Source organism: Musca autumnalis, unplaced genomic scaffold (assembly GCF_047663935.1).
Source record: "Musca autumnalis isolate F117 unplaced genomic scaffold, ASM4766393v1 scaffold_3, whole genome shotgun sequence".
In the NCBI taxonomy this organism is placed as follows: domain Eukaryota; kingdom Metazoa; phylum Arthropoda; class Insecta; order Diptera; family Muscidae; genus Musca; species Musca autumnalis.
In genome coordinates, this window is record NW_027411866.1 from 170,432 (window position 1) to 181,388 (window position 10,957).

A 10,957-nucleotide genomic window follows, 5' to 3' on the forward strand; every position below is an offset into this window, starting at 1 on the left:
AAATGTCTTGTCTTTCTATTATTTAGTGGTTTACGATAAAATAAGTGCGCCTAGAAGTAAACTACAAAATTTGAAATTATGTTTGATCTCTTACGATATCAAGAAGTTATGGCATTGTTAATTTTACACATGTCTTGCAGAGGGCCAACTAAGTGAATAAGTACGTAATAGTAATGAAAAATAAGGATTTTTGTTGTTGTTATTTTTTGTGGTTCCAGGACGAATTTTCTAAAACCCGGCCTTATCTCGCACATTTGCATCAACAGTGACCCACTGGTAAAATTTCAAGCTCCTAGCTTTAGCCGTTTTGGCTGGGCGTTGATGATGAGTCAGTCAGTCAATCACTTATCACCAAGCTCATTTATATATATATAGATATATATATATATACCCAGCAAAATGTTCGATGCCAAAGATGCTATTCAAGAATGGGTGCAAGTGAAATGGAATGTCATTTTTTCAGCATCTTCACTCATTCTTTTTACAAGAGCGTGACCCCCAAAAGATGCAATTCATTTTCAGATCCTAAGCATGTCATCTTTACTAACTCGATGGAATGGCATCTTCAACAATTCTTTGGAATGGCATCTATACCAATCCTTTGGCATGCCATCTTAACCAATTCCCAAGAATAACATTTTCACTAATCTTTGGCATGTCATTTTCACCAACCCTTTGGCATGTAATTTTCACGTCTTGTTCGGAAAATGGAAAATGCTGTATTGAAAAATTTTATTTTTATTTTATTTTTTTATTTTATTAATTCAAAGGAGTTAATGATATAACTATAATTTATTTATCATCATAAAGTTTACATCTATATTTGCAGTTTGTTCTCGTTGTTGTAACAGTAGTTAATATGTTTGTATTCTCATTTTTCTGCTTCATCTGACTCTGGGTCTATCAGTCGTAAGAATGTGGCTATTTCGCTATTTATATGGTTTGTAACCACAAGGCAGAAAACTTAAGTCTCTTAGCAGGATTGGTAGGGCAATTGAAAAGGAGCAGTGTGTCGTGGGGGCCTGTGCTGTATGCTGGGCAGATGTTTTCCACGGTGTCATCAGTACTTGCCCTATAGGAATTTTGACGGCTGCACCATCCCGAGCGTATTGACCCAAAACTACTCTGGTTTGTCTGACAGCTGGCGCTTCTCAGCTGCGATAGATGGTGGATGTTCTCCAAGGACCGCATTCACACGATAACTGTTTACTGCATCTGCGACTGCATTCGTGTGAATGCTACTTAAACCTGGTTGAAAGGCTTGTTGATCGAGGTTCTCTCTTGTAACGTTAGACTTCTCTTTCTAGATTATAAGCACGGCTTGCTCTGAGTGAGTCTTCGGCTAATATGGAGATGGCCTTCAGCGTAGTTGTTGTGCTGCTTATGGATATCCTATGCTATTGATCGGCAACTCGAAAGTTATTTCTGATGGTGGAAGAACTAAAGTCACAAGGGTCCTTGCTACGGGCGACAAAATCGGCCTGTAAAATAATTCAACTTTGCTGGCATCCTTTTCGGGCTTCAGTAGCTGGCCTATTTTCCAGACTTCGGGAACGATGTGTTTGGCAAGCGACAGGTTGTAAATTTAAGTGAGAAACTTGACTTCCGGCTGTCCCAGCTGTGGCAGTCTAAACACCGCCGCTGCACCGCAACAGAGTTTACTTCGTCCACTCTCAGCCACTCTAGTTCGTGAACTACATTTAACTTGTAATTTTGTAACAAAATTTGGAGCAACTGGAGTTTAGCCGCTCATCCCAATTTTTTTTTTTTTAATTTACAGTTTTTTTTTAATTGGCCGGCCTTCGGCCGGCGATTTAAGACTTTCTCCTATGGACAGGAGCAAATCTAGGGCAAGGGAACACAATTTTTTTCTAATTTAAAAATTTTCTCTTATTAAGTGGCTTTTTACAAGGGAATTTTTGGAACTTCAAATGCCCATATCTCGGGAAGTATATACTTCCCAAAAAAATTATGTGTACATTCGTGATCAGGGAAGTGAAATCTACTTGTAAAAAAAAAATTCATCAAAATCGGAGCTGAGCGGCTAAACTCCAGTTAAGCCCAAAATTTTTGGAAATGTATACTCTTTTGTTTTGATGTCGCTACATGTAGGGATGTACAAATCGACTTGTTTTTTTTTTTTTTTTGTAGTGATCTGTAAAAATGATTCAAATGCTGATGAAAAGATCGGATCTTTCACGACTTCCTTTGCATGGGTTTAAATGCTAATGAAAAGATCGGATCTTTCACGACTTCATTTGAACCAATGCAAAAGATCCAGTGAAATCATGGCATCTCATGGAACCACTTCCATAAAATTTTGCTGGGTATATATGTCTCTTTTAATTTTTTATTTACTATTTATTTATGTTGAGAAATAAATGTCAAACATGTTAATTTTACATAATTTTCCATCTTGAAGTTCACGTTATTATTTTTCATTAAAACCGTAATTCCTTCTATATGTAATTAGTTCTTTCCATGTATCGTCGTAGTTCGGCTTTGGAAACCTGTGAAAGGTTAACAAATTAATATATGTACCACTTGAGTGATGGTAGACAGTAACAAATTAAAAAAACAGAAATAAAACGCATCATACCTTTAAAATATGATATTTGAATATAAGAATTTAGTAATTATTTACATTGTTTTGGGACGGTTCTGTGGTTCATATTGCAGTTAATGGATAGTTTAGGTATAGTGATGATTGAACAACTGTACAACTTATCAATCTTATATTAGGCCTGCTTGATAACTTCGCAAGTAAAATGTGTTTGCTAGTTTTTGCAACTACTTGCAAGTACTTCTCACTTCACTTGTACTGAACAAGTCTGTTATCGAACAGCATTTTGTAAAAGCTTGTACAAACTTTTGAGTTATCGTACAGACCTATTGACAAACAGCATATGTCGATCTTCTATCGTTGAAACTTAATGGACAGAGTGAGATAACTAATGGGGATTTGATATTCATGATCGGGTTGTATATGCTTCAATATACCATAGGAAAGTAGAAACAAAGTGTTATTTACAAGATCAAAAGAAACGAGTTGTCACATATTAATGGATACCAATCTGTTCATAGAAAGCTGACCTTAAACAGTTGTTAAAAACAAAAGGGTATATGGTTATTTACTTTTTTAAATAAAAATCAGAAACTCAAGACAATCATAACTAATGCATATCTAAATCTTCCAGTCGTACTGGTTGTGAGTACGGTATTATAGACTTCCTTTCAATGTCCCTAGATAGCGCTTTTCTCATATCTACAAATAAACAAAAATTGGATTAAGAAAAAACTCATATTTGCATAGTCGATGGTCAGACTAGGTTTCGTGAAAAAAGTTGCGTTTAATTAGGCGTTCCACAATCGACTTCCATACTAGAGTAAAATCATAAAATTCAGTATTGAATAATTCGATTTTGAAACACCTTATTAAACGCAACTTTTTTGACGAAACCTCTTTAGTCTGACCTTCGACATATGAGAAGTTACATACCATAAGCATCTTCATCTTGATCTCCTGAATAATAATCCAATATAGTTCGATACACAATATACCCCAGATTTGTATACATATTGATTGCAATTTTATTACTCTTCCGAACAAACAAGTCGACAAAATATGCCCGTTTCCTAAAAAAAATACAATATAATTTTTTATGTTTCGAGAATCATCACTTACTTCTCAGATATGTCCTCCAAAAAGTTCATTAATAAAGCAGCCAAACCTAAACGGCGGTAGTCGGGTGAAACTGTTAACGCAGTAACGTGCCCATGCCAGTTTTCCATATGTCCTTCAACTTTGCCCATTACTAAAAAGTCAAAATTGTCAGCACAAAGTAAACTTTAATAAGTTGAACTTACTATAACCCATAATTTGACCACTGGGAGACTGTGCCAACTGGAAGAACTCTGGCCACCGAGCTAAATACTGAGTATAGAAGGATAGGCCATATGTTTCTGTCAATGGATCAAAGTTTCTATATTTTAGAAAATAAGAATTGTGAGTTCTTTAGTCGATATCATAATCCGATTTGATGTTTCTTACACATTATTGAATTTGAACAAATCGTCACAAGTAAAAGGCCTTAAAGTTGTCATATTATGAATTTAGGTCTTAAATTTTAAGAGCACAAAATAAGTAAATTTTGAGTTCAGCAACAGATAACGAAGGCGAACTATTAGTATATTTAGCGGCGTACGATGTTTCACCAGGCAATCTAATAGAGTTGTACAATCTAGTTCATTTGAAAAATCTAGTTCAGTAGTGGGATTCTCTAAAGGCCAGAACAGAATCAATCGTCGCTTGCTTTGCTTGCTTCCCCAAATGTCAAATTATAAAGGAATGCCAGAGCCTCTTTGCAAATCCGCCTGCGTTCTCCTTTAGAAGGATCTGGCATTCCTTAAGGCCAGAACAGAATCAATCGTCGCTTGCTTTGCTTGCTTCCCAAATGTCAAATTATAAAGGAATGCCAGAGCCTCTTTGCAAATCCGCCTGAGTTCTTCTTTAGGAGGCTCTGGCATTCCTTTATAATTTGACATTTGGGAAGCAAGCGATGCTTGATTCTGTTTCTACCTTATGTTTGGTTTACATTCGGCGTCTTTTCGTGATTTCGAAGGCGTTTCGTGATTTCGCGCGAAATCAAGCAAAAATTATCATGATTTCGCATACAAAAATGAAATCATCTCATTTCGTGATTTCAGCGAAATCAACATCGAAATCACAGTACACATGATATACAACCCTGCTTTTGCCTGAAAAAGTACCAAAAGTTGCAACACTTTTCACGTATCACAATAAACAAGGTAGACGGTCAGTTGCTGCAACAAAAAATTGTATTATCAAAATTTGTAAGCAATGTGAAAAAATATGAAATTACTTTGTTAAAATGCTGTTTTGTTCCCGTACTTTTTAGTGGTTATGTTAGAAAAAAGAGCGAATTTTCATAAATTGCTTCCCCATACAAATTTCTTAAAAAAGACGGGAACGGAAAAATTACGGAAATTGCAAAAACTCCAGCAGAAATGTCAAAATCAACGTATCAGCTATCGTAGTTAGATGCCAACGAACATGATGCTAGTTTCTAATAACCTAGACAGACAGGCCAAAATTGTATGGCAGAAAATAGGAGAAGAGAGTGTTATTCGGCGCTGCTATTGTTTAAAGAGAAGTGCAAGTCTTGCTAGATTTCGGAGTACGGGAAATCATTTTTAGCACTGAACGGGCAAACTACTTCAAGTAATAATATTTTGCAGGTTCTGAGCACAAATATTATCTATCAAAATTTATTATTATGACGTCTCAACGATAAAATATTTTTTTATTTGATAGTACTATACACAATTAATACGATATATAGCTAATTTTACGGTAATTTTCGAAATAAAGTTGTAAAGTTCTATATTGTCGTATATTTTTGATGACTAATTAAATATACAACAACTCGTTTTGAAAATTTATGTTCGATCAGCTGCGCATATGCATCTACCTTGATAATTGTGATATGTTTGAAATCAACAAAAAAATAAGTATAAACACCGGGGTGTATTTCAGGATTTCGTGAAATCCAGTGGATTTCGAACATGAATTTTCAAAACAATTTCTTATAAATTGATTTAATCGTCAAAAATATACGACAATATAGAACTTTACAACTTTATTTGGAAAATTATCGTAAAATTATCTATATATCGTATTAATTGTGTATAGTACTAACAAATGAAAAAATAAAAAATTATTTTATCGTTGAGACCTCATAATAATAAATTTTGATAGATAAAAGTTTTGCTCAGAACCTGCAAAATATTAGTACTTGCAGGAGTTTTTCCATTTAGTCATGGTTTAATAAGAAAGGTTAGCCAAAGCTTTATGTGAATTTAAATTTTTTTCATTCGAGTATGCCTAAAACTTCAAAACAATATAAACAAACTGTGTATGTGTGTGTGGTGTTTGAATAATATGCCAAACAATTTTAAAAACAATCGAATTCAATGATTTTTAAAATTGTTTTTAGACCATTTGTATGGAAGAAATTGGTGAGATTTGCATTGAAACAATTAGTTTATCATATTCACAACTCGATTATGTGGAGAAAACTTAACTCTTCATTCATTTTTCGCGTTTTTTAAAAAATGCTCAAAAAATGCATTGTAAACAAACCCAATTGTTGCTTTTATTTTGAAGTTTTAGGAATTCAAGAAAAACAAGGGTTCTATAGATTTTTTCATTTAAATCTACCTCTTTACTTATACCATGCATTTAGTGCTAAAAATGCGTTCCCGTACTCCGAAATCTAGCAAGACTTGCACTTCTCTTTAAACAAAAATAGCGCATAATAACACCCTCTTCTCCTGTTTTCTGCCATAAAATTTTGGCCTAGTAGAAACTAGCAGCAAGCATGTTCATATGTTCATTGGTATCTAATATTATAGCTGATACGTTGATTTTGACATTTCTGCTGGAATTTTTGCAATTTCCGTCATTTTTCCGTTCCCGTATTTTTTACGAAATTTGTATGGGGAAACAATTTTTGACAATTCGGTCTATTTTCCAACATTGCCATTAAAAAAGTACGGGAACACAATGAAAAATAGCATTGTAACAATGTAATTTAATATTTTTTCACATTGTTTACAAATTTGTTATTAACATTTTTTGTTCCAGCAATTCGCACATCTACCTTGTTTATTGTGATACGTGAAAAGTGTTGCAACTTTTGGTACTTTTTTAGGCAAAAGCAAGGTTGTATATCATGTGTACTGTGATTTCGATGTTGATTTCGCTGAAATCACGAAATGAGATGATTTCATTTTTTTATGCGAAATCATGATAAATTTTGCTTGATTCCGCACGAAATCGCGAAACGCCTTCGAAATCACGAAACGACGCCGAATGTAAACCAAGCATAACACATTTTTGCTTATCGACAAAAATCGTTAACATTAAAATGCTTATAATTTCGGTAATTAACGATATTATTGGGTAAGTTATGCTTGGTTACATTTACGAAATCCACTCGATTTCAACTGTCAATTCCATTGCTTAAACGTCAAATGAAATCCAATGAATTTCAATGAGTTTTCATTATACGCAAAGGAATTGACAGTTGAAATCGAGTGGATTTTGTAAATGTAAACCAAGCATAAGCGACCAATAAAGGGTTGTTTACACCATCTATCAATGTCGTGTGAGATGTCAAATTTTCTACCTGCGAATGTTGTACACATAGTGTGACCACTATGAAAATTTTCATCTATCAAAATGATTTGGCAACTCATATGTAAATATTTCATTTAGGGAGCGCTCTATTTGATACGGCATTCTTGTATGTAAACATAAATTTATCAGCTGTTTTCTGGCATTCTCAAAAAAAAAAAAAAAGAAAAACAAAATCTTTTAAAAAAGAAAATGGAAAGTTATGTATATTTAAATATTTAGAAAAGTAAACAAAGAGTGTTTATAATGTAATTTTCAGATCGATTGGTCGAAAGAAGCAGTCTTGGAAATGATTACTTTGTGGCAAAAACATAAATGCCTCTATAACCCCAAAAACCTATTCTACCACAACAAACATGCTAGATATTCATTCTCCTTTAACCAAAATTAAAATTTGCGCAAATTTGCAACTCAACAATAAATGTAAACAATGACAAAAACAGCTGTTTTTATATTTATAGGTTATGTCATACGAAAATAACACTTGTAGGTATGAACGCACAAATTGAAAGTTGTATGGATGACGTCAATTTTGACAAACATAGAGAATGTCGAATGGATGAAAGAAATGACAGCTCATATGACATTGATAGATGGTGTAAACAGCCCTTAAGAAGTTCTACCGATAGCATCAGTGATGTCAACTTTTATTTCAACTTTTCATTCATATTTTGCGTTTTTATTTAACCCTCCGTTTGACACCCGAGTCTGGCCAGGCCTTTTTCATTTTATTTTGCATTTTAAACTGGGTTACAATAAAGCTATGGACCGGAGATTCCAGGTGGCTTCAGGAAATTTTCTTACCTTTCTAACGAAAGAAGCATGAAGTCAAAAGGATTGCCAGAAAAGGAGCTATAAGGATTTTTTGACATACATATCACATTCGTAGCACATGACCCCTGGCCAGACCCCACCTATTTTTCATTGAAAAATTTCCGAAATTTTTCTTAAAATTGGATCTTTTTTACATTATTTGACAAAATGAATACCATTTTATGACATTTGTTGCATTTCACCCTTCCATGTCCTTAAAATTGCACATCGCAAAAGTAGGAGATGGGTTTGAAATCAGTGAATGTACCACAACATAAAAAATATCCCTTGCAAATAGTATTACACATTTATTTTAGACAATTATACACATAGCTGGACCAATAAAACCCATTACGTAGCCTTTATGCCCTTTTTGTGGGGTGGAATTGTTCAAATATAGAAATCTCCATATGAATTAGAAGAAAATCCTTAGCATATATGCCTTCAGTTACCTATTGATATTATCGTTATTGCGCTGCAATAAGCTGTAGAGTTATAAAATAGACACTATTCATTCTGAATAAATTAATTATTATTGGTCTGTTCCACAGTTTATACAGTTGGCCATTCAGCCCAAACTAGTTAGCCCTGACTATTTAGTTTGCTGTCAAATACATAAAATACAAAGGAAATCAAATCACAATAATGAACAATCTATTATGTTTGTTGTCAAATGTTGTTAACAGAACTCTGAATGGCCAACTGTATAAACTGTGGTCTGTTCCTTTACTTTTGAATATGGTAAAACTGGCAAAAGTAGCAAAAGTTGTAATCTACTTCCATATGAATTGTATGGTGTCTGAAGTAAAGGAACGCTTTTCGAGTAAAAAGTTGTAAAACTTGAAGATTCTTGCACGTAAAGGAACAGGGCTTATAATTATATGGGTCTGTCCAGACTCATGTGTTACGAACCTGACAAACAATATCGGTATCCAACGAAGGGTTAACAAGTCGGTAACCCAAAAATGCCCTAGAGCAGAGCTGAGCAAAATCGAGAGAGAGGCAAATTTAAGGGAGAATTAATATTTAATTCTTCTTGATGTTTCATTATTTATTTCAACATTTTTAAACATTAATGTTGTCTAAAATCGTCCACAATGCAAATTATTAAAAAAATATAAATAAACAATTGCATAAACTTTTAATTGTTTATGGTTCACAAAAAACGTACGCAGAGTACGTTTTCACAATTTACCTGTGTGCTAACACACAGGCGTGCTCACCCCTGCCCTAGAGAATCCCACTACAGCTCTTTTAACTGAACTAGTTCAGTAATCTAGTTCATAGTTCACTATCCAGTTCAATCATTCGGATTAGAATCGTTTGCCATGGTACAATAATAATAATAATAATAATTGTAATAATATTGTAATAATTGTACCATGATCGTTTGCAGGCTCTTACAGTTGTTCTGTTCCAGAACCTGCAAGAAGCTACTATTTTTTACTACGATAACATTTTTTCCTTTATGTTATCAAAAACAAAAAATAGTAAAAATTTGTAGATTCTTGCAGTTCTGGAACAGACCAATGCCAAGTTTACACTTGCGCTCCAAAATCCACTGGATTTCACGAAATCCTGAAATACACCCCCGTGTTAACACTTATTTTTCGTTGATTTCAAACATATCACAATAATCAAGGTGGATGCATATGCGCAGCTGATCGAACATGAATTTTCAAAACAAGAACTTTACAACCTTATTTCGAAAATTATCGTAAAATTATCTATATATCGTTTTAATTTTGTATAGTACTAACAGATGAAAAAATAAAAAATAATTTTATCGTTGAGACATCATAATAATAAATTTTGATAGATGACCGTTGCCCTGCCCATGACATTAAAATCATTCTAGGCGATTTTAATGCCAAAATTGGAAAGGAGAATATCTTTGGCCCAACAGTCGGGAAATTCAGTCTCCACAGTGAAACATCTGACAATGGTATGAGACTGATAGACTTTGCAGCTGCAAAAAACATGGTAGTTAGCAGTACCAGATTTAATCATCTCGATATTCATAAGGGCACCTGGCTGTCTCCAGATCAGAAAACAAGAAACCAAATTGATCATGTTGTGATAGATGGAAGACATTCATCGAGCGTGTTGGATGTACGATCGTTCCGAGGCGCAAACATTGATTCGGACCACTACCTTGTTGCAGCAAAGGTACGCACCCGCTTAAACGTAGCAAACAAAGTACGAGCAGACACAACACGAAAGTTAGACATCGGTAAGCTGCAATCACAACAGATAGCCACAGCATATTCCACTCAACTAGCCCAATTGCTTAATCAAAGCCCTCCTCATCCCGATAACATATCAGCGCAATGGCAAAGCATTGCCCACTCCATGCAAACAGCCGCAAAATCCATACTTGGATACCAGAGACCTCCACCAAGGAATCCATGGTATGATGAGGAGTGTCGTGCTGCCACCGAAGAGAAAAATGCGGCATATAAGGCTACTTTACAATCCGTAGCAACGCGTAGCGCACGAGAGAGATACAGGGAGAAAAGGAGAGAGGAGAAACGACTTTTCCGCAGGAAAAAGAGAGAGATGGAAAAGCGGGAGTGTGAAAAAATCGAGATGTACAGGAGCCAGAATGAAGTCCGAAAATTCTACCAACGAGTCAAGCATCAAACTGATGGCTTTGGTACAGGCACATCCTCCTGTAGAGACCAGCAAGGTAATTTGGTAACTGATACAGATAGTATACTCAGGATATGGAAAGAACATTTTACAAATCTGTTGGTATCCAATAGCAGCGAAGAAGACGAAGATACCACAGTCCCAATCCCAGAAGATGGTATTGAATGTATACTGCCCAGCCAAGATGAGGTAAAGACAGCAATAAATCGGCTGAAGAATAATAAGGCAGCAGGGGCCGATGGCTTACCAGCCGAGCTGTTCAAAACCGGAGGC

General features: G+C 34.8%; 1 protein-coding gene across 2 annotated transcripts; it reads right to left on the minus strand.

Moving 5' to 3' along the window:
• Positions 1-2,343: 2,343 nt before the first annotated feature.
• Positions 2,344-4,330, minus strand: Naa20A (N-alpha-acetyltransferase 20 A). 2 transcript variants are annotated; one of them, XM_073979516.1, is made up of 6 exons: positions 4,052-4,330; positions 3,868-3,983; positions 3,686-3,815; positions 3,500-3,636; positions 3,204-3,265; positions 2,344-2,510 (listed from the first exon to the last, which is right to left on the minus strand). In XM_073979516.1, exons 1-6 carry the CDS (start codon positions 4,102-4,104, stop codon positions 2,460-2,462), a joined length of 549 nt encoding a protein of 182 aa, XP_073835617.1. In that variant the 5' UTR covers positions 4,105-4,330; the 3' UTR covers positions 2,344-2,459. The 2 variants fall into 2 exon arrangements, with proteins under 2 accessions (XP_073835617.1, XP_073835618.1); XM_073979517.1 differs by having other exon boundaries at positions 2,376-2,510; positions 3,136-3,265.
• Positions 4,331-10,957: the final 6,627 nt, after the last annotated feature.